Source organism: Chrysochloris asiatica, unplaced genomic scaffold (assembly GCF_000296735.1).
Source record: "Chrysochloris asiatica unplaced genomic scaffold, ChrAsi1.0 scaffold00012, whole genome shotgun sequence".
In the NCBI taxonomy this organism is placed as follows: Eukaryota; Metazoa; Chordata; class Mammalia; order Afrosoricida; family Chrysochloridae; genus Chrysochloris; species Chrysochloris asiatica.
Window position 1 is genome coordinate 32120224 of NW_006408530.1, and position 24442 is coordinate 32144665.

Below are 24442 nucleotides of genomic sequence, written 5' to 3' on the forward strand. Positions count from 1 at the left end.
CTACCAACTTCTTTTAAAAGGGATATGAGAACACCCCAGATAGAGTGGGAGAAAATGTGGAACAAAACCCAAAATAGTAAAAAATACTAGGCTTACTAGAAAGAGACTGGAAGAATCCAAGACTATGGCACTCAATCACCCTTCAGGTCTTGTGGCCCAATTTTCAGCCAAGTAGTAGATAGGTATGGTATATAGGGGGGACAACAACACTAGTAAAGTATGTTCACCACGGAATGGTAAATTATTCAGAATCAAAAGGGCAATACTTACCTAAGGACAGATGAAGAGGGCAGAATGGAAATAGGAACCACAGGGGAGGAAGTGGGATAACTGCTGTTGCACGAAGGGATTGTCATCATTGAGATGAAACAGAGTGTCTGATTTGTTGAATGTAAAATTGGTGATCTTGTCTGTAAACCTATACTACAGTTAAAATATAGTTTTTAAAAAAAAAATATATGTGTCTCAGACTTATTAAGGTACATTGAAAAAACAAAAGGATACCTTTTTTGTGTGTGATAGAAAAAAATGATTTTGTGATCAGAGTTAATATCAATTTTTAAACAAAATTTAAGTGAACATCTTTGTATATCACTAAACCTTTGCAACCAATTTACAGGAATATTGCCCCACATAAAACAAGACTGTAGATGTATCAAGTGTTTTAAGGAAAGTCAAGAAGACCTCAAAGAGAAGCCTATAGAGGAAGACCATCAACCTTGATGAATAAAGAAACTGTGGTTGAAATTCAAAGATTGTAGGGTTATCAGTGATGAGACAGAAACTGAAGTTTGGATCTCATATGGTTTAGCATTTTCAATTTTAAGTGAACATCTTGACCTCAGAAAGCTTTTGGCTAGATGGGTACCAAAAGCACTGCACAAAGATGAGCTCAAAGATCTTTCCATCAATTTTTTTAAGCAAGATCAAAGCAAATGATGATGATTTTATGAAATGAATTGCAACTGGGGATACCTTTTGGATTTACCAGTAAGATCCATACATCAATACCCAATCAAAACAGTGACTTCCCAAGGGATTTGCTGGGCTAGTGAAATTAAAGGGATAGAGATCAGCTTAGAAAGTTACGATGTTTTGGTTTTTTTGGGGTGGTGGTTCTGAAAGGCAATTTTGATAGATTTTTTTAAAAAACAACCATGGGAGCTTATTATGAAGGGAAGTAATGAGAGAAATGCCAGGAAAGTTGTGCTGAGAATTTTTTTCCATCAAGACAATGACCTATTCATTCTTGGACAATAACAAGCGCTGTCCTGTGAGAATTTCATTGGGTAACCCTACCCCATTGACCCTAGACTGACTGATCTTGTCCCTTTTTTGTCCCCAAATTCAAAGAACATTTCAAAGGAATACAATTTAAGTCCTTTAAGGATAACCAAACTACCATTCTGACATGATATGAATCAAATAGCACAGCATTCTTTGCAAAAAGTTTAGACAGACAGAAGCACTGCCTGAGGGACTGACACACCTAGATGGAGGCTAATGTTGGGAAACAAGTTTACATTTTATATTTTTATTTAATAAAGGCATACTATTATTTTGTCACAATACTTTGTGACTTCATAAATTGGGGTGAATCCCTTAAAGCATGTCAGATGTTGAAGTACCATAAGCATTTTATTTTTGCTATCTTGCTTATATAGGGAAAAAAACAGAGTTTTTTTCATGTGAGAAATCTGGAAATAAAAACTTGATGTAAAAGTAGAAATAAATTTCTTAGCAGATTATTAAGTTATATAATTTAATTTTAAAATTATACTATAATGATGACTCAATATTTAGAAAAAATTCAAGACAAGTAAATGAAATAATAGATGTAACGTAGTGGTTACAAATCGGGCTGCAAACCTTAAGGTCAGCTGTTCGAAACTACCAGCTGTTCCATGGGAGAAAGATGAGGTTTTCTGCTCCCGTAAAGATTTACAGCCTTGTAAACCCTGTACAAGGTTGTTATAACAATAATAACAATGAAAAAAAAGGTCAGAATAACAACACAACAGTGGAGAGGCTCTGCTCTTTCCCTTCAATAACCAATCCTGGCGCTGCAGTAATACAGGCCCGCCTCACTCTCTGGTTAGCTGTCCACTAATTATGTTTATATAACAAATTACCATCACATGAATTACTGTTGTGCTGTTAAGGAATTGGAATTCAAACTACTGTTTTCCAGGATTCTGAAAACCAAAATAATTACATAAAAGTTTTAAGTTTGTATAATTTTATACAATCGACAATGATACAAAAGTGATTTTAATTTCAAGCCTGGAAAAAAGAGGCTTCACAGTGTAGTAGTAAGGTAGGCATGGAGGTCTTTACTGCAAACATGCCCAGTAATATATTAATTGAATTGACATTATGACAGCAACAATATATCAGCTATTTAAAGGCCATGCACATACAATCACCCCACCCCCCCTTCCCCCACTTACTATTCAAAGGATGGACAATTCCAGTTTGGAGCTTCCTTTTGCATGCATCTCAGCAAGGATGCTACAGTAGGGCAGGGACAGATGACTAGGTAAGCAGCTAGAGGTCAGCTGAAGACAGTTGCTTTGGCGGCTAGTGCTTCCTGTTATGCACACACACACATCAGCCTATTCCCTGATCTGCCCTTTTAGAAGAAAAAACAGGTCCTAACAGCTAGCAGGTTTCTCTTTATTCACTGCCACCAACTCTGGTTTTTAAAACGCCTCTCTTTCTTGTCTCACTACAAAACAAAATTCACAGATTTCCTGTAGCTTTTTAGTCTCTGGGGAAAAGATGCAGTTCTTAACAGGTTTTCTAAAGATCTTTCTTTTAATAGATATGAAGGAAATAAGCAGGGAATAAAAAGGCTCCCTTCTGCTGTCAGTTAGAAGGGAAGGATGAAAGTGGTACAGGTGTTCGTGGGGTGCTTACATTTAAAAATTTTTTTCAGAGGAAAATCAAACTCAGGGTGGCCAAAGAGCTTAGAAGCAGGACTGAGGAAGACTATGGGTTGGGGAGAATGGAGGCCTTCAGAGGCAGCAGGAGGATGAGAGGGGACAGTCTGGGCCAGAGAGCACTTCAGGATAACAGCAGTAGCAAAGGGAAGTCCTATGGAACACCAGGTTACCCACTTTTCCTTATTTTTATATATACACAAAGTTGACTCTGCTTTCAAGAATAAATAATTCAAACACTAAAGTCATTTCTTCTTTCTTCATTTCTGGAAGGAGGTTAAATGCCACCATTCCTTGCAGGCTTGTATCTAAGCCTAGAATATTTTTCAGGCAGCAAATACCTACTCCTCCTAAAGGATGACTCTCCGAGAAACTTGGCATGACACACTCGCAGAGTTAGTCATGTTTCCCAAACACGTCTTCATGATAGAACTCATCACATAATTATTGACATGTCTCCTCCTCACAATGCCATAGACTGTAATTGAGGATAAACATTGTATTTCTTAGTCATCTAACCAACTGCAAGGCACAGAGCAGGTACTCAGAGGTTATCTGTATGAAGCCACCTACATTAAATTCTAAGTTTCCTACAAGCCTTGCAATAAATTGGCTGAATACACACAGAGGAAGGTAACAGCTCAAAAAAACAGAGAGAAGTGATTGAGCTCTCAACTTTCAACTATCATTTGAAGATTATTGGGGATTTTTTTAAGAAACAAGTATGACCGTGTCCTTTGATGGTGAAGGAAGAGTGTTGTAATTACTAATGAAATTAAAGCACTTAACAAAAAAAAAGACATTCAGGCCACCATACCATTGTGTAGAGTGGCTTTCACAGTTCTGTGCCAGAAGAGCTCAAAATAGAGCACACAGGCGCTGACAGTGTGACCCACCTTAAAAGACTCCATATCTGAGAGCAAACAGGCACTCTGCATGCGAGCTCGGAGGTGTGCCCCTTCTGCCGATGTGCCTAATTTAGCTAAAACCTCAGACTGCTCTTCTAACAGATCTTCTGTCATAGGTGCTGGTTCCTGTGAAGCACAAAAGGACAAAGCTCACGAACAGCCTTTTTTTAGACAAAGCAGAACTATAAAAATAGAATGGAGACAATTATTTCAGCTCCAGCAGTCACAAGATATGTATTTAAAAGAATTCAGAAAAATGGAAGTTTTCCAGAACCTACATTAAAAAGTAACAAAGTAGGAAGAAAGAATGTCTTTCATTAGATATGATGACTGCTTCCCTCACTGAGGACTGACACCTGAAAAACGGAGGGATTTAGGTCAACTCAACAATTTCTTGACTGCTAGTGAAAAATAAATGAAGTCCTAATGACATTAAAATATGTCATCAAGATCAGCACTGGACTTTGAACCACAAGGTCACCATTTCAAGTCCACCAGCTACTCATTGGGAACCCTAAACAAGGTCACTGTGAGTCAGAACTGATTGCAGGCACTTAAAGACAACAACATAAGAGAAAACTGAAGTTATGTTGTTGTCATTAAATGCCGTCGAGTCAGTTTTGCCTTATATTGAAACTTTGTAGGGTTTCTAAGGAGCAGCTGGTGAGTTTGAACTGCCAGCCTTGTGTTTCACAAGTACAGTGCTGATCCTACAGTGCAACACCAGGAGTTAAGCTGCTTCTGACTCTCATAGTAAGGATCCTGTGTATAGGGTTTCCAAAGCTGTATATCTTTACAGGAGAAGAAAGCCTACTGCTACTGTTAAGTGCTTTCGAACTGATTCCAACTCATAGCAACTCTGTTTTGGTTTTCCAAGGAGTGACTGGTGAGCCTGAACTGCCAACCTTGTGGTTCCAACTGAGCTTGTGGTCTAGTATTAATCCTATAGCGCCACACCACGACTCCAAAGGAGTAGGGTGATCTATGTCAGTCAATCTGCTTTATCCCATGTGTTTCCTGCATTACTCCTAATCCTTAGTTAACTGGATTGGTGGTGGTAGTGAAGGTATGCTGTAGGGTTAATTCCAGCTCATAGCGACCCTCTAGAGGGTTTCTGAGGCAATGAATCTTTATGGGAACAAAAAGGCCCATCTTTCTCCTTTGGAGCAGATGGTAGATATGAGCTTCTGACCTTGTTGATAGCAGTCCAACGAGTAACCACTACGCTACTACTAGTAAATGCAAATGAATTGAACCCCAATTAAAAGCCCTCAAATAACTGAGTTTTATTCAGAGGATTTGTTTTGAATTTGGGTTCCCAACGAGTAACCACTACGCTACTACTAGTAAATGCAAATGAATTGAACCCCAATTAAAAGCCCTCAAATAACTGAATTTTATTCAGAGGATTTGTTTTGAATTTGGGTTCCTAAGACATTCCAATTATCTATTTCAATAAGAAACTGTTGGTTTTCTGTCTTTGTTGTTGTTAAGTGCCGTTGGGTATGCCGCTGGATTTACAGTGGCCCTGTATTGGATTTCTAAGGAGTAGCTGTTGAGTTTGAACTGCCAACCTTGCAGTTTCTGTCTTTAGGCTCAGAAATAAATATTTTAGAGGTGACTGTTTTTGTTGTTAAAGTGCCATTGAGTCGTGTGAGAACTCCATTATACAAGTAACTGCAAATAAAAAAGCAGATATGGTAAATCCAAAGGAAGACAGAACTGCAGATTCATTAACAAATGATTTAAGAATTGTTCAAAGGGGCTTAGGAAAGTTCACTGAGAACTGATTTCATTAATTTTTATATTTGAAATATGAAGAATTAAAAAATCCAAAGGCCAGCCAAACTTACAGTTAAAGCCAAAAAATATGACAATTTCTATCAAGGAGCTGTGGTAGTGTAGTGGTTACGAATCGGGCTGCGAACCGCAAAGTTAGCAGTTCGAATCTACCAGCTGTTCCATGGGATAAAGATGAGGTTTGCTGCTCCCGTAAAGATTTACAGCCTCAGAAACCCTGTACAAATCTCACTGAGTCGGAACCGACTCCACGGCACACAACAACAACAATCCTTACCTAAGAATAAGGTTAAGATCTCGTGGAACAAGTAGGTGTGCAGAGCACCTTGTCAATAATGTCAAAAATGTCCTTTGAGATTTCAGGGGGACTTTTCTCCCTTGTTATTCTTGAGAATATACATTGCAGAACATATACCAACTCAACAATTTCTGTATATACAATTCAAGGTCATTAATTAACTCATCAAGTTGTACAACCATTCTCACTTTTCACTTCTAAATGGTTCCTCTCCCATTAATATAAAGTCACTGCCCCCTAAGGTTCCTATTTAGTCTTCTGAGCTGTTATTGTCAATTTAATCCCATATAGATAGCAGTTAAGAGAGCAGTGCTCAAGGGAGATATTTTTTACTAGTTAGCTAAACTACTGTTTGGATTTAAGAAGATTTCAGGGAATCATTTGGTTTAACGCTTAAATGATTATATATCTCAGGGCAAAAGTTCCGGGGGTTAAAACAGTTTCTTAACCTCAGTACTACTAATACTTTAAGCTGGATAATACTTTGCTGTGGAGGCTGTCCTGTTCTGTGCAGGGTGTATACCAGCATTCCTGGTGTCTTCCTGCTAGATGCCTAAAGAACCACCACTCCCATCTTATGACAACCAAAAATGCTTCCAGACAATGTCAAATGGGCAAACTCCCAGTTGAGAACCACTGCCATGAAGATAAGTAATTTTAAACAAATACCTGCCAGCAATGAAGCTGTTGTTGTTAAGTCCCCTCGAGTCGGTTCCGACCTATAGCAACCCTATATAGGGTTTTCAACAAGCAGCTGTTGAGTTTGAACTGCCAACCTTGCAGTTCAAACCAACCTTGTCGTCAAGTGCTTATCCTACAGTGCCACACGACGACTCCGGAAATGAAGTAGAAGCATGATAAAGCTGTGGCATATCTGCTCAAAACAGTTTAGCCATGGTTTATGGTGTGTATACACTGCATAGCAACCCAATCTCTTGTGCACGGAATTTTACCCTGAGTAGGAAACAGGCCCCACTTAAAGATGGCAGCTGGCACACATTCAAAGCAGCATGGCCATACGTCAGTGCCATCTTTGAACTGGGCACCACACTTCCTGCTTCCTACTCAGCTCACAATCCCATGTGCAGGACTTTGTTACTGTGCAATAATAAAATATTTTTATTTCAAATAATAAACAATTTAAGCTTTCAGATAAAATTATCTTTATTAGTCCTATCAAACCAATACAACAAATATTTAAGTAAATAAATATAAGAACTATCATTAATTAAAACATAAAAAGAGGCAGGATACCAAAAAAAAAAAATAATAATAATCAACCTTTGTCAAGTACTTTACACATAAGTGTTTTCTGATATCTAATTTAATCCTTAGCAACCCAGAGAAATATAAACTATTTTTTAATTATATTTAGTATTTGTTTATTACAAAAACCAACAGAGTTCTAAAACTACCATTAAGTTAGAATAAGATAGATTTAATTTCTTCTCCTTACCAAGCACTGATCATAAGGCAACTTAACTTCTTTAACAGTTTTTTTAATGTATATTGACATATAATAATGTAAAGGATACATTTTGATAACTTTTGATATATGTGCATAGCAATGAAACCATCACCACAATTAAAATGAACATATATATCAACCTCAAAAGTTTCTTTTTGTTCATTTCTAGATTGTTCATCAACAGGTAAATGGATAAACTGTGGCATATCCATATAGAGGAAAACTAAGCATCAGACCAAAAAATCCCAGTTAGGTTTTTCTGTATATTTTTGTGACAAGGTGATTCTCAACTATGTTTAAAAGGGCCTAGAATAGGCAAAACATATTTGACTAACAAATACAAAGTTGAAAGACTTACACTATCAAATGCTGTTGTTGTTGTTAGGTGCTGTTGAGTCGTTTCCGACCCATAGCGACCCTGTACAGGGTTTCCGAGGGTGTAAATCTTTACAGGAGTAGAAAGCCTCATCTTTCTCCCGCGGAGCGGCTGGTAGTTTCGAACCACTAACCTTAAGGTTCGCAGCCCGATTTGTAACCACTACGCTACCAGAGCTCCTTGTTAAATTTATTCTGACTCACAACAATTCTATGCACAGCAAACTGATACACTGTCCGGTACTGTGCCATCCTCACAACTGTTGCTATATCTGAGTCTATGGTTGCTGCTCCTGCCGTCAATCTATCTTGGTGGAGGTTTTCGTCTTTTTCATTGATACATTACCAAGCATGCTCTCTAGAGACTGGTCCCGTATGAGAGATGAAGTCTCACCATCCTTGCACTTCTAAGGAACATTCTGGCTGTACTTCTTCAAAAGCAAATTTGTTTATTCTTCTGACATTCCAAGGTACTTTTAATATTCTTCTCCAACACCCTAACTCAAATGCATCAATTCTTCTACAGTCTTCCTTATTCACTGCCCAACTTTCACATATATGTGATGTTATTTAAAACACCAAGGCTTGGGTCAGGCACACCTTAGTCCTCAAAATGTTATCTTTGCTATTTAACACCTTATTAAGATCTTGAGCTGCAGGATGCCATTCCTTTTCAATTTGTCATTTCCAGCATAGTAAACCATATGATTTTCTGATTCAAAATGGCCAATAACTGTCCATTTCAGCTCACTAATGCCTAGGATATTGATCTTTATGTGTTTCATTTCATTTTTGATAACTTCAATTTTCCTAGACTCAAACTTTGTGCCTTCCATATCCCAATTATTAATGGATGTTTGCACCTGTATAAAGATGTATAAAACTACAATAATAAAGACAGTATAAAGTGCTGTTAAGTTGTCTCTGACTCACTGTGATCCTATATAGGCTTTCTGAGGTTTTAAATCTTCGAGTGAGCAAAAAGCCTCATCTTTTTCCTGCAGAGCAGCAGGTGGGCCTAAGATTCATGTGGGCTTGAGCCACAAATTGTGTGGAGGCACTGTGCTCATAAAGACAGCTGAGTATTGGCAAAAAAAAAAAAAAAAAAAGCCAGAGACTAAATAGTCTAGAATAGTCTACAAATACACTCACATGTATACAGTCACTTGATTTACAACATCATTGGTGTTCTCCAGGAGGAAAGACACATTCATTTAATTAATACAAATACAACACCACCACAATGCCTAAAAAGCAGCAGCAAATGTCTGCTCACACATAGAAACAAGACAGAGTAGCTCAAACAAACGACCAAGAAGAGCTAGGAATGGCATTAGAAGTTGAAAAGGATTTGTAATTGTCTCGAAAGGAATTTAGGAAAGTGACTTGAGGTGCATCCAAATGTCTCATAGAAAGATGGAAAAAGTCAGAAAAGCACCAAAGGAACAATCAAACAAAATAGAACACTGAAGACAATACAAAACTTGCAAAAAGAGGTCCAGACGATTAATGCTAAAATATCAGAAATGGACAATACACTAAAAGGGCAAAGGAGAATTGAAGGGATGAAAGCCATACTCAGTATGCTTGAATCTAAATCTCTCAGTACTGCTAAGACTGCTAAGAAGGAAGGAAGCCTAAGATTCATGTGGGACAACATGAAAAGGAATAACCTTAGGCTGAATGGAATGCCAGAGCAGGAAGAAACAGAGAAAACCACATAAGAAATAGTCAGAGTTCATGGAAAAAAATTTCCCTAACATCTTAAAGGACGAGAACATAAGCATTCAAGAAGCTCAATGACCCCAGAAAGGGCAGATCTAAAAAGAAAATCACCAAGACACAATCAAACACTCCAAAATCAAAGACAAGGAGAGAATCCTGAAAGCAGCTAGGGAAGAAAGAAGTGTCACCTACAAAGGAAAGCCAGTAAGATTAAGCTCTGACTTCTCAACAGAAACCAGGCAGGCAAAAAGACAATGGGTAGACATACACAAAACTCTGAAACAAACAAAAAAAAATTACCAACGAAGAATCATACACCCAACCATGGCAAGAAAATGATATACAATAGGATGAATGCAAAACTAATGTTCTCCTCCCATGTAAACTATCACATAATTCACAATAAAACATTAAAAAAAAATCATACACCCAGCAAAGCTGTCAATCAAATATGATGGTGAAATCAGAACATTTCAAGATAAACAGAAATAAATAAAGGGATATGTAAAGGCCAAGCCAGAGCTCCAAAACATATTAAAGGGAGTTCTCTGGACTGAGAACCAACAAGAGCAGACCAACAACCAGAGGCTGACATACATGGCAACACCACCTGGAATTCACTCAAGAGATGGAAGAGCCCAGAGCAGAACAAAACTACAAGAATTAAATTGGGGGATCTGGGAGGTTAGTCTATGATCAGGACAACTACAAAGCAGAAGAAGGGGAAAGTATAGTAACATATCCAGGTGGTGAGGCGATCAGGTAGATCATAGAATGTCATAAAATGAGGAAGAACTTAATAAAATATAGGGTAACCTCAAGGAAACTTAATACATCTACACATCAAATCAAGAAAAGAAAAGCCCTAAAAGATTATGGAAACACTAAAGCTATTAAGAAATTGACAAGAAAAAGCACACACAAAAAATAACTCAATATAGGAAAGCATACAGAACAAAGAAACCAGCAGCACAACAAAAAACAAACAGCAATTAATGCATAATTACCAATAATTAAACGGAATGTCAATGGATTAAATACACCAGTCAAGAGATAAAGAGTAGCAAAATGGATAAGAAAACAGGATCCTTGAATATGCTGTCTATAAGAAACACTCTTAAAACACAAAGACAAAAAAAGAATAAAAATTAAAGGATGGGGGAAAAAATATCATGCCAACTGCAATCAGAAACAAGCAGGAGTGGCAATATTAATCTCTGATAAACTTTAAGCAAAAACTAGCATAAGAGACAAAGAAGGACATTATCTCATGGCTAAAGGGTTAATTGAACAAGTACACATAACCATAATAAATACTTATGCTCCCAACAAAAGAGCCTCAAAATACATGATGCAAACCCTAATAGAATTGAGGAAAGAAACTGACAACTCTACAGTACTGGAATATTTGAATACACCACTTTTGAAAAAGGACAGGACATTCAGAAAAAAACTCAACAAAGACATAGAGGAACTAAACAACACAATCAATCAACTTGACCTTTTAGATGTGTACAAAGCTTTCAACCCAACAACAGCAAAATACACATTCTTTTCCAGTGCACGTGGAATATTCTCCAAAACAATGTGTCAGGCCACAAAGCACATCTCAATAAATTTAAACATATCAAAATACTACAAAGCATCTTCTCAGGTCACAATGCTATAAAATTAGAAATCAACAATAGAGAGATCAAGGAAATAAAATCAAACACATGGAAACTGAAGAACACCTTGCTTAAAAGTTACTGGGATCAGAACTCAATTAGAAGAAAGAAGAGGTAAAAAAAAGAGTGATCTGATACAATTTGATGAACTTGACCTACACCTATGGGTGCAGTAGCTCAAAAGAGGTAACAAATCTCTACAACAAGGAACATTCCCACCTCGATACACAGGGTAGACAGGGATGGGCATCTTGGACATTGGCTACCCAAAATGGGGGTTTGGGGGGAATCTGGCTACAAAGGCAAGAAGTGACTGGCTTACAAGCTTTCAAGAGGGAGCTTAGATCCAGAGGGTGCGAAGGAAGGTAGAATCTCCACTGATAGTATCCAATCTGTCTCGGCGGGGCTGATGAAAGGAGACGGGGATAGGACTCTTGTGGTTTAATTTGATAAAAGAAAAAAAAAAAAAGCTACTGGGTAGAACAAATAAAAAATGAAATAAAAAAAATTCCTAGAAAACAAATGAGTGAAAACACAACATACCAAACCTTTAGATACAGCAAAAGCAGTGCTGAGAGGACAATTTACTGCAATAAATGCACACATCCCAAAAAAGAAGAAAGAACCCAGATCAACACATTAACACAACATCTACTATAATTAGAAAAAAACAAAGTAAACCTAGAGCCACCAGAAGAAATGGAATGATACAGATTAGAGCAAAAATAAGTAAGACAGAACACATAAAAACGATAGAAAAAATAAGAAAACGAAGCTGGTTCTGTGAAAAGATTTAAAAAATTGACAAACCACTGGCAAATCTAACAAAAGAAAAGAGAGAGAATAACGTGCATAAGAAACCACAAGGGTGACATCATAATAGAACCAATGTAAATAAAAAGGATAATAAAAGTATGAAGAGTTGTACTTCAACAAATTTGAAAATCTAGAGGAGAAGGATACATTTTTAGAAAAACATGACTTACACAGGGTGAAGCAGAAAACATGAACAGACTGATAACAAAAGAAGAAAATGATTAGGTCATCAAAAAAGTCCCAACCAAAAATAGTCCAGGCCCAGATGGCTTTACTGGCGAATTTCACCAGACATTCAGTGAAGAGCTGACACCTGTTCTACTCAAACTATTCCAGAACATAGACAAGAATGGAAAACTTCCTAATACATTTTATGAAGTAAGCAAAATCCTAATACCAAAACCAGGCAAGGGTGTCACTAAAAAAAGAAAGCTGTAATATTCCTCATGAACATAGATGCAAAAATTCTCAACAAAATCCTAGCCAACAGAATTCAACAACGAAATAATAACACATCATGACCAAGCAGAATTCACACAGGGATGCAAGGATGGTTCAATATTAGAAAAGCAATCAACATAATTCACCACATAAATTTTAAAAAGGAGAACAACAACATTTTTTAAAGAGATGGAAAAAACCACCACAAACTTTATTTGGAAAGGAAAGAGACTTGATAAGCTAAGCACTGATTAAGAAGTGGGAGGCCTCTCGTTTCCTGATGTCAAAATTTACTACATGGCCACAGTGGTCAAAACAGCAGAATACTTGTACAATCAAAGATACATAGATCAATGGAACAGAATTGAGAACCCAAAAGTTAATCTATCCAAGTACAGTAAACTGATCTTTGACAAAGAGTCAAAATACATTGAATGAGGAATAGACACTCTCTTCAACAAATGGTGCTGACAAAACTGAAAATCAATTTGCAAAAGAATAAAACAAAACCTGTATCTCACACCATATACCAAAACTAGTTCAACATGGATTAAAGACCTAACTATAAATCCCAGAACTATAAAGATCATCAATGAAAAAAAAAAACTCTAATACATGGCATACATAGACTATCAAATGTGGCAAAAAACACAAACAATAGAGGACAAAAAAGATGACTGGGACATACTAAAAATTAGAAACTTACGTGCATCAAAAGATTTCATCAAAAGGATAAAAAGGGAGCCCACAGACTAAGAAAAAATGTTTTGCAACAATGTATCAGGCAAGTTTAACTAATCTCTAAAATTTATAGGAAATTACAAAAGCTGTACAAGAAAAAGACAAATAATCCAATTAAAAAATGGGCACAGGACATGAATAGATACTTCACCAAGGAAGACATTTAGACAGCCAACGAACATATGAAGACATGTTCGTTATCATTAGCCATTGTTGTTGTCGTTAAGTGCTGTTGAGTTGGTTCCCACCCACAGCAACCCTGCATAGGATTTCCAAGGCTGTAAATCTTTACAGGAACAGAAAGCCTCATCTTTCTCCCTTGGAACCGCTGACTTTAAGGTTAATAGCCCAACTCATAACCACTATGCCACCAGAGCTCTCAAACAAAACAACAATGTGATATCATCTCACACCAGCAGTAACAGCTAAATTCAAAAAAGCAGAGGACAATACACGCTGGTGAGGGTGTGGAAAGATTGGGACACTCCAATATTGCTGGTGGGACTGTAAAATGGAAATAGACTGTAAGCTGGAAATAGAAATGCCTTATGATCTAGCAATCCCTCTACTTGGTATATAGCCACAAATACGAGCCAGAAAGTGAGTAGATTTTATATACACCAATGTTCAATGCAGCAACTATTCACGGTAACAAAATGATGGAGACAGCCTACGTGTCCGTCAACAGAAGAATGGATAAACAAGCTTGGCTACATACACACAATGGAATACTAAGCTACCAAGAAGAATAATGATGAAACTGTGAAATACCTCGTAACATGGATGAACCTTGAGGACATAATCCTGAGTAAGGCACAAAAGGACAAATATTGCATAAGACTATTATTATAAAAGCTTAAGAAAGATTTCTATACCGAAAGAATAATTCTTTTGATTGTTATGAGGTGGGATGAAGAGGACAGTAACTCATAGGTTAGGGAGACAGACACATGATAGCTCTGGTGATGGGGAGGGCAATACACACAAAGGGAGGGGGGAGATGAACAGGGATGACAGAGGGCGACTTAGGGAGGTATGCATGGGTTAAATAGGGATAGAGGTAGATTGTGATCCATGCACAGCCTTGGAACAACAGGGCTCTATGATACAGGGATTGAGACATAGTCTGAATGGGTAAAGGAGGGGAAATAATGTTAAGGTACTTGACTGTTTTGTGGATATTGGTTTGCCCTACCTACTATTGCAATATAAACATTTCAGTGGGATGGAAAGGAATATTGGGAAATATGATTACAGAAAGCTTGTAAGCCCATCTTCTGTCTATAACTGATCGGATTCTCTAAAAGGATACTAGAATGTGCCCAGGAAAACAGGCTTCTTGTTAAGCCTTTGTGGAGTATGGGGCATTCCCAATAAAAAAGACAGGCATACAAACCTGGAAAGGCTAGAGGAATAGCAGATACTTCTTGAAAGATAGACCAGAAGAGGGGGGAGGCAGAATGTTTGGCTGTCACAATATCCAGCAAGCTGTCTGTTTTGGAGACATCAGGCAAGAAAAGTCAGCCCATCAGTGTAAACCCCTTTCTAAGAATGAAACCCAAAAGGAACGCACACTCTTGTAGGGTCGCTGGTGATTGCCCTGGTCAACTGGTGAGTGGAAGTTGGGGATATGCAGCAGTGAAGACGCAGGCTGGTGCACAGACCCCGATGACCTTGAGATGAGAGAGAGGAGGAAGGGCTGGCTGGTTTGAAGTTCAGGAAGCTTGGTAAACTCGCAAGCCCACGGACACTGACCTAGCCACTAGGGGCTAGAGTTAAGACTAATGTGGTTAGCTGGTCTGAAGTTGTGGGAGGTGAGCTAGAACTCTCAAACTTGCAGATAGTACTTATTTGACCTAGCTGGAATGGCTTGCTGATCAGAACTTGATCAGATGAAGATAAAGAAGTTTGATACAGGAAAGAAGCATAAATAGCTACATCTTGATGAAACTCAACCTTTGCTTATGGATGAAGTTGCTCAAAATTCCAGCCAAAAAGGAAGGATTCTTCCTATTAAGGATCAAGCTTGCCTCCTCAGTGCCTCAGTACACTGGGTTGGTAGGGATGGACAACTCAGACTCAGGCTATCAAAATTGGGGGCTATACATGCACAAAGTGGCTGGCTTATAAGCTTTCATGAGGATGGTCAGTGTGAAACGATGGGGTAATAATAAACTCTCCACTGAATGGTTTTGCTCTTGTCCAGATGGGACTGGTGATGATGCAGTTAAGATTTTATGATTCAATTGTGAATAACTGTTATCAGGACTAATGGCAATTGTCACAACTGTACATATAAAAGAGGTGTAACTTAACAGGGAGCAGTTAACCTGTCATGTCAGGAACGGTGGACCCTAGGATCATCAAGAGGGAAGAACATGAGAGCAGTGAGGGATCCTAACCAGAGAAGCAGTAACAACAGAGATGGCAGCAGAGGCGATAGCTTAGAGAAACAGAGTAGGAGAGGACTGACTATAGGCTCATGGACTGAGAAAGGCAGAGTGCCTGAGGGCAGGAAGCTTGCTTACAAAATGTGCCTTTTGGACACTTAATGCAGATTTTTAATGTGGTACGTGTATATATATTGAAAAAAAAAGGTAACAGACGTAAATACTGTTAGCTCATAGTGCAGGTAGGAAATTGATGATCTGCCCTGTAAACCTTCACTCAATTCTCAATAAAATATTAAAAAAAAGAAAAGGAATAGGCAATTCACAGAGTAGGAGAAAACATTTACAATTCATATATTTGAAAAGGAATGATATCCACAATGAATGATTTCCTAGAATCATAAGAAAACCCACTGTGCTACCAGAGCTCCTTATAAGAAAACAAGGCAAGTATTATTTAAAAGGTAGAAAAAGGCTTCCAACAAGTACTTTAAGAAAGATGATATCTAAATGGGGCAGTATATGGCTCAACATGATTGTTCACCAGGAAAAAACAGATACTACTATATACCTACTAGAAAGAAAAAATCTAAATGACTGCCAACAGCAAAGGTGCAGAAAAACATTAACATAGTAGGTCTGTTACTGCTATCCTTAAGAAAAGTCCACTTACAATGTTGATCCATGACTGGCATCTAGAAACTTTATAAAAAGGGCTCACAGTACACCTTAACTGTGTGTAAACATTATGATTTATACTGAATAACTAGCTTTACTTTTGAGAGTCTACAGTTCTCTATGTGTTTGACAGCGGTCCCAGCAGCTATTTGTCAATTTGTCATATTATGACAGTTTTAAAGTGTTTCTATCATGCTGGAAGCTACACTATTGGCATTCAAATATCAGTAGGGTCACACCCATGGTGTGGAGAGGTTTCAGCAGAGCTTCCAGATTAGGACTGACTAGGAATAAAGGCCTGGCAATCCATTTTTGAAAAATGGCAATAAGTAATTTCATGTATGATATATGGAATATAGAACATTTCACCTTCAAAGAAAGTTCTGTTAATCAGCATTGTCCTAGGATGTCCTGGGAACTTGCTATATTTTGATCTGGTTATCATTAATGAGCATACACATATGAAAAATGACCAATCTGTATACCTTAGATTTGTGCACAGAACTGTATTAATTTATATATCAATATATAAAAATATGGTTTTAAATGACTAAGAAAATATGTATAGTAAATATAACATAGGATTTGTATCTAAAATATGAAGAATTCTTGCACATTAGTTATAAAAGGAGAAAACCACCAAACCCACTGCTATCAAGTCAATTCTGACTCACAGCAACCTTGTGAAAGGTTTCCGAGGCTATAACCTTTACAGGATCAGAAAGCCTCATCTTTCTCCTATGCAAAGGCTGTTGGGTTTGAAATGCTGATCTTGCAGTTAGCAGTCCAGTGCTTATCTCACAGTACCACCAAGATGCCTAAGAAAAGGAAAGCAACTAAAACAAAAAAGCACCCAAAACTGGTAGGCAATTCATAGGAAAAAATGGGCAATAAATGTAAAAAAAATGCTTGGATAAATAAAATCAGGGAAACAATGTAAAATACTAAGATAAACCTGTCTCATTATACTGGCAAAAACTTATTAGTAACATTATTTGATGATAAGAAATTAAATGTCTACTCAGTGCCACGTGTGTAAGAGTTTCTCCATCTACTCTGCTATACAATTTCTAAGGTGTAGAACAGTGATCGATATACATGCAGGGGCTTCAAAATCTTCTTGAAAAAATAAAATGAAGAGAAAATGGAATTTTCCTACAAGACTTTCGAAGACCCCTCATGTAAGGCACTCAATATTTGTGGAAGGAAGAAAGGGAAAGAAGAAAGTTAGGACAGAATGGTTATTCCCTTACTCTTATGCTCACCATGGATGCTGTTCTTGTTGATAGGTGTAATTGAATAGGTTCTGACTTATAGCAACCCCAGGTACAACAGAATGAAGCACTGCCTGGATCTGCGCCATTCTCACAGTCATGGCTAGGTTTGAGCCCATTGTTAAACCTATTGTGTCAATCCACCTCATGGAAAGTACTCTTCTTTTTCTCTGACCCTCTACTTTACTCAAGCGTGATGTCCTTCTCCAGGGATTGGTCCCTCCTGATAAGATGCTGAAAGTATCTGAGAGACAAAGACTTGCAATCTTTGCTTCTAAGGATCTTCCAGCTGTACTTTTTCCAAGCCAGATTTATTCATTCTTCAAGCAGTCCCTGGTATAGTCAATATCCTTTGTCCACCAACATCCCCTTGTTTATTCAAACAACTGCTTCTTAGTCTATGTACAGATTCCATATGAGCACAATGAAGTGTTCTGGAATTCTCACTTTTCACAATGTTATCCATAATTTGTTAAGATCCACATAGTTGAATGTACTTGCATTGTCAACACAACACATCTTTCTGGTATCTGCTTTCAGGAAAGATCCATTTGACATTAGCAATGATATTCCATATTCCAGGTCCTCTTCTGAATCTGGCTTGAATTTCTTGCCAGTGTGCTTTCTAAGTAATACTGCAACCACTTTTGAACTATCTTCAGCAAAACTTTACTTGTGAGTGGTATTAATGACACTACTTGACAATTTCCACATTACTTTGGATAACCTTTCTTAGGAATGGGTACAAATACAGATATCTTCCAGCTGGTAAACCAAGTAGCTGTCTCTCAATTACTTGGCACACATGAATGGGTGTTTCTAGTGTAACATACCTTTGTTGGAGCATCTCAATTCTGTTGATTTCTGGAGCCTTGTTTTTTGCCAATGCCTCCAGTGCAGTTTGGACTTCTTCGACACCATTAGTTATTCATCACACACTACCTCCTAAAATGGTTGAGTGTCTACCAACTTTTTTGGTAGAGTGACTTTGTGTGTTCCTTTTATCTCCTTTTGATGCTTCTTGCATCATTCAATATTTTGCTGATGCTGTTGTTTTTAGGTGTTGTGAGTTGGTTCCAACTCATAGTTGACCCTATGTACAACAGAATGGAATACTGCCCAATCCTGCCTTCCCCTCATACTTAAGGCTGCATTTTGGTTCTTGTGGACTTACTTTAATTCTGGTCAGCTTCAGCTTGAACTTGCACATGAACAGTTAAAGGGGTGTTTCACAGACAGGTACAGACCATTAACTGCCTTGTTCTGACTGATGTTACTGAGCTTCTTCATCATCTCCTTTCATACATATAGTTGATTGGATTCCTGTGAATTTCATCCAGTGAAGTTCATGTGTATGTTGTTGAATAATGTATTTGCAATGAATTAATTGCTGGTTTTACAAAATTTTATCAAGTGATGTCTGGCCCCATTTCTATCAACAAGGCCTTATTTTCCAACTACCAATCCATGGATGTGAGTGCAAAATAAGTGAAGCCTTTTTAAAGGGCAATTTGGTAACTTCTACTGGGTCACCTAGTAGTTCCATTTCTTATTATCCTTTTTAGAGAAACACTCGCATGTAAACACAAAAAGTACTATTATAGCAGTATAACATGCAAATAACACCGTGTGTTCTCAAGAGGGAGATGTTAAACCATGACACTTCTAGTACGGGCTATTATACAGCAATTAAAAGAGAAATGAAGTAGCTCTAGTAACAATGACACACAAAGATCTTCAAGACAAATTAAGAATAAGCTGTATACCAATTAACAATATACAAAAATCCATAAAACTACTTATTGATATGCATGGTATACACACTGATGAAAAGAAATAGATACACAAAATTTATCCAAATTGATAAAAGCAATTACTTGATGAGATGAAAGTTGGATTAGTGGGTGGTAGCTTTAACTTCAACTAGACAGAATTTTTCACAATAAAAATATATTCAGGTCTCACTTATGCAAAAATAAACCACCTGGTACCTTATGATAAATGGTGAACAACTATTATCAGGACTGACTGCGAGGGTTGGAAATGTAAAGGTGGATGTTTTGCAGCAAAAGGGGGGAGCGACTGACAATGTCCAGGAGCCGAAGTCCCTGGAACCATCAAGGGAGAAGAGTGGAGTGCGAAACTCTACCCAGAGAAACAGTCATGACAACGTGGAGAGATGGAGCGGCTGGGGACTCTAGACCCAGAGAGGGAGAGCAGGGAGCAGGATTCCAGGGTATACCCTTTGGTTGGTTGATGATGTGTGGAGGGGATTATAACCATGGTAATGAAACGATATACGATAGGATAAATGTAAAGCTAATGTTCTCCCATGTAAACTATCACATAATTCACAATAAAATATTAAAAAAAAAAAGCAAAACACCTACCTTATGGGTCGAATTACTGCTATTCTACTTACTGTTGTAAAATGGCTTTAATCACATTTTTAACTGATAAAAATGAATTGAAATGTTTTTAGGATTTTGTTTTTAAACCTGAGTACTCATCAGTTTATGCAGTAATAGATCACCTTTTACACAATGAGTTACTATCTACTTATGACTTCAAAACATTTCTCAAATTAGAAATAGTGTATCGTAAGAGCCCCAGTGTTTATACAAATTTCAATTCTTAAATCTTTAGGCCAGACTTTCTAAAGAATTTCCCCTACACAAAGCAATTTCCAACTAGATTAAGGTTACAGAAACAATAAAACAAGAAAATTATAGAGTTTAAAAGCTCACTCATGTCCTACCTGGGTTACGGGAATGTAGAGAGGTTCTCCATTATGCAGAAGTGTGAGCTTCCCATGCTGAAGGAGACGTCCTTCTGGTTTTAAATTTACCATGTCCTTAGGTCCTCCTTTCTTGTTACTCTCCTGTCCATTCCCCTTAAGGTCTTCAGTATCACTTAGGCATTCAAAAAACTCTTCTTCGCTGTCACTCCAGGAATCCCAAGATTTTCCCACCTCCCCTTTTTCCTTATCTGTGTCTTTCAGATTATCTGACCCCAACTGGTCTCCGATTTTTCCAGAATTTCCTGGATACGTATTAGTTGTATTATCTGTCTTTTTCACTTCATCACGTGCCTTCTTTCTTTCAATGCAGCAATTTAACATCTTAAAAAAATAATACATTTATATTTAAATCAGTTAACATTTAAAAAAGAACCCAGAAAACTCTCCATGCATTGAAAAGATAATGTTTATTCTCTGTTCCTTCTCAGGATCTTCTCATAAATGAGAGTAACTATATACAGGGTCGCTATGGGTCGGAATCGACTCAACAGCACTTAACAACAACAACATAAGTAAGCTACAGCAGCACAGTGAGAATAGAGTATGATCTACTATTACAGTTAAGTATTTAAAAAGCTCAGACTAAATCAAGATCACATTTATATACTGGCATTAGGAAATCTTTACCTGTAGTTTCTGATGTAGTAAACAACATCTTAGGTCTGGAGGTCCACTTGCTAAACTATCAAATAAATGTAGTAGGAAAGGAAATCTTTAGTTTTAGTAAAATTGTTTCATATATGCATATTTTTCAAATTGCTATAAAGTTTCAGTCATATGGATGAAAAATCAAAACTAGATGTATAGAAGTAAAGTAACTAAGTTGTACTAAGGAATCAAATTAAGACTAAAAGATAAAGTCATTAATCACTTTTATTTTGTCCTCCTTGCCCATAAGCTACCAACAGTAAGCATTATAGATTCTTCACCTAAACAAACCTTTGGTAACAACTGGCTCCACTTCTTCCTAATCTTTTTTCCATACATACATTGTAGCATAACTTAAAATATTCTGTTTATGCAACACTGTACTTTACTAAAAACATTAAATATTTTCTGTACTGTTAAAGATTTTGGGAAACAAGTTCCCAATAGTTCCAAAATATTCCATTATAAAAAATATATCATAATTTATTTAAACATTCTTCTACTGTTGGATATTTTGGTTTACTCTATATTTTCTTTGCCTACTATAAATTAGCTGCAGTGACTACCTCTGTATATACATAAATCATCTCTAAGTTTCTTATTATATTTTTAGTATATATTTCCCAGAAGAAGCTAGTTAATGGGCCAAAGGACAACATCTGCTAAAAAATAAAAACTCCATTTAAAGAATTGAGAATGAAAATTATTACCCTGGAATCAGAAAGTTGTTTTCCCATCTGAAACGCATTTCAAGAACAAATTCTTGCCAGAGATGTGCTACTCCTTTTAACCCTCCATGATAAAAATTGACCATACAAAGACACAAAGCCAATTTGTATGTTAAACTGTCAGATGGTGCAGATTTGAACTGATTGTAGAGATTCTAAATTGAACCCAAAAAAAAGCAAAGCAAAACTTGTTAACAATGTATTTACATGTATAATCAGTAAATATATAAAGAGATTTGACTACTAAAATTAACTTATCCTACACCCCAACTAGCTTTTATCAAATGTCTATTTCCCTACTATCTAAATTGTTCTTGGGCAGTTCCATGTTTTCAAGATTCCTGCTAGGGTTTAAAAAAGTAATAGTTTATATCACTAATTGGCAACTGTCGTAACTGTGAAGTTAAAAGTTTTTGCAACAAAAATGGGGTAGTAGTTAATCTTACAGTCCCGAAATAGAGGACCCTAGGACCATCAAGGATAAAGGGCACAAGTGGAATGTGGGACCCTATCCAGAGAAGCAGCGACACCAGAGATGGAGACAGAGATGAGGACATGGCGAGAGGGACCCGCTGAGGACTAGATTCATGGTATGAGAGGGACTGAGTGCTGGTGGCCAGGACGCAGACTTGCAGAATGTGCCCTCTGGTTGTTTAAATTATTATATATTCCTGAGTGTTTCTGTGCACATCTCCCCAACCCTACCCCAACCCACCCCCCATAAAAACCAAAGGAATGGAAACAAACACTGTTGAATGATGACGCATGGAGGAGATTGTAATTATTGCAACGAAACGATTCCAATTAGCAAGTTCCAGGTGCTTTGTGTTTCAACAGGAGATATATACCTGAACTACCTGAAGTGTTTGAGCGAAATACCCAAGTAAATGAAGTAGTAGCACTCCCTTGAGGGAAACTTAACAGGAATGTAAAACCCATGCCCATTGCTATCAAGTCAATTCCACCTTACAGTGACCCTACAAAGGTTGTCACTATAAATCTTTAAGGGAGCAAATGACCTCAGCTTTCTCCCGCAGAGCAGCTGGTGGGTTTAAACCAGTGACCTTGAGGTTACCAGTCCAATGCTTAGCCCATAGCACCACTGCACTGTAAGTGTCCTAAACCTTGACATTATATCTATCTTATCTTGCTATTTGAACTCTGTCAAAATAAAAGTGAATAATCAAAAGTTTAAAAAAAAACCACACAGTTTAGTAGTTTGATGAAGCTAACTTTACAACTTTCAATTTTCTTCTGTGGAGTAATTAAGATTTATTCCAGGTTTTATATGTTGTTTTAAAACTCTGTTAATTACAAAAGGAGTACAAGGTTGCTGTAAAACCAAGCAAAAAACTTCCCACAGACTAAAACAAAACCAGGCCAATATAAAAACTAAAAATATAAAAGCCTCTGTTTCTCCTCTTACTACATGAAATCTACTTTCCAACCACAATTACTGGTACACAGCTTGGTATAGCTCTACATGTTAATTAGTCTCTCATTTCTCCGTTTACCAAAGATCTGAATAAGAGAACATGACAACTTCACAGTTTACTTTATTATAGTTTTCTACTGCACTCCAAGCACAAGGTGCTAAACCCTGTCTGTACAGGGTCTCAATGAGCTGCAACTGACTCGACAGCACTTTTCTATTCACTTTCTAATTTGTACATATAGGAAAGAGTTTTTGTTGCATAATATCAATTTGATAATTTCACAAAACTCTAAAAGGAGGGAAATCCTACAATTCACATTACATTGGTATTTTTTCATTGCTTCCAGAAAAATTCTTGCTAATCAAAATATCTATGCCAATGTAATATAACAGGATACTGGTTACCTGAGTAAAAACCATAATCTCTACTCAATTTTCCTAAGGTGTTATTTAAATGAAAATACTCATGCTACTAAATTAGAAATACAGCAAGCCCCTAGAAATTCAAACTGAAATCAGCTTACATATTCTTCACTCTCGGTCAGCGGCTTATTGTGATCTGCTGAAGGAGCTGCATCTACTGGTTTCTCAGATGCAGCATCAGGGAATAGGAACTTGGGAAAAGAAAAATATTCATGTTTTATACCATGTGTCTTATTTTGTTAATGTATACAATATTATTTAATTTCCTACAAGTTTCACTACTAAAACAATGGCAATAGCCCTACTGCACTGGCCAGGTGGTTCTGCATGATCACAAATGGTTTCTACATTTCTTTAAAAAACACACAGGGTTTCAATGACTAAATAATTTCAAAAAAAAATCAGATTTTTCTTGAAAGTAAAGAAACCATGTGATGCTGCAGCTAAACAGAATGTAAACATAATCTCTCTTTATGCTCACCAGGGCCATGAAAATTTTAAAAAGCATTATTAGAAAGTCAAAAAATTAAATACCCATAATGTTCATGACACTCTGACTGGCACCATGTTCCAGACCCATATTTTACTAGAGACCCCTAGAGAGTAGAAAGCAGCATTGTATTGTCCAGTGAATCTTTTGCATATGGCTTCTGTTTATATGTGTGGACGGTGGGGCAGTGGGAATGGTGCTAATAACTTCTCGTCACTCTGGTCCTCTGTTTGTGTAATTAATTACTCAGTCATTCTAAATAACTCAAAGTTGTAAATTGGTGCCCCTATAGAAGTTTCTAATGAACACAGAATTGGGATGTGTGTGTGTGTATGGGGTAATTTCAGTATATATTAACTGAATTATGTAATTTAAATAAAATTTCCATGAAAGCA

At 37.1% G+C, this 24442-nt stretch overlaps 1 protein-coding gene across 2 annotated transcripts in view; it reads right to left on the reverse strand.

Moving 5' to 3' along the window:
- RAB3GAP1 (RAB3 GTPase activating protein subunit 1 (catalytic)) overlaps nt 1-24442 on the reverse strand; it is a 132497-nt gene that overhangs the window by 35871 nt on the left and 72184 nt on the right. For both annotated transcript variants that reach the window (XM_006834583.1, XM_006834582.1), the window contains exons 14-18: nt 23659-23748; nt 21682-21854; nt 20951-21005; nt 20282-20644; nt 3839-3976 (exon numbers count right to left, since the gene is read on the reverse strand). In XM_006834583.1, the coding sequence (XP_006834646.1) occupies nt 3839-3976; nt 20282-20644; nt 20951-21005; nt 21682-21854; nt 23659-23748 (819 nt within the window). The remainder of the gene's footprint in view (nt 1-3838; nt 3977-20281; nt 20645-20950; nt 21006-21681; nt 21855-23658; nt 23749-24442) is intronic.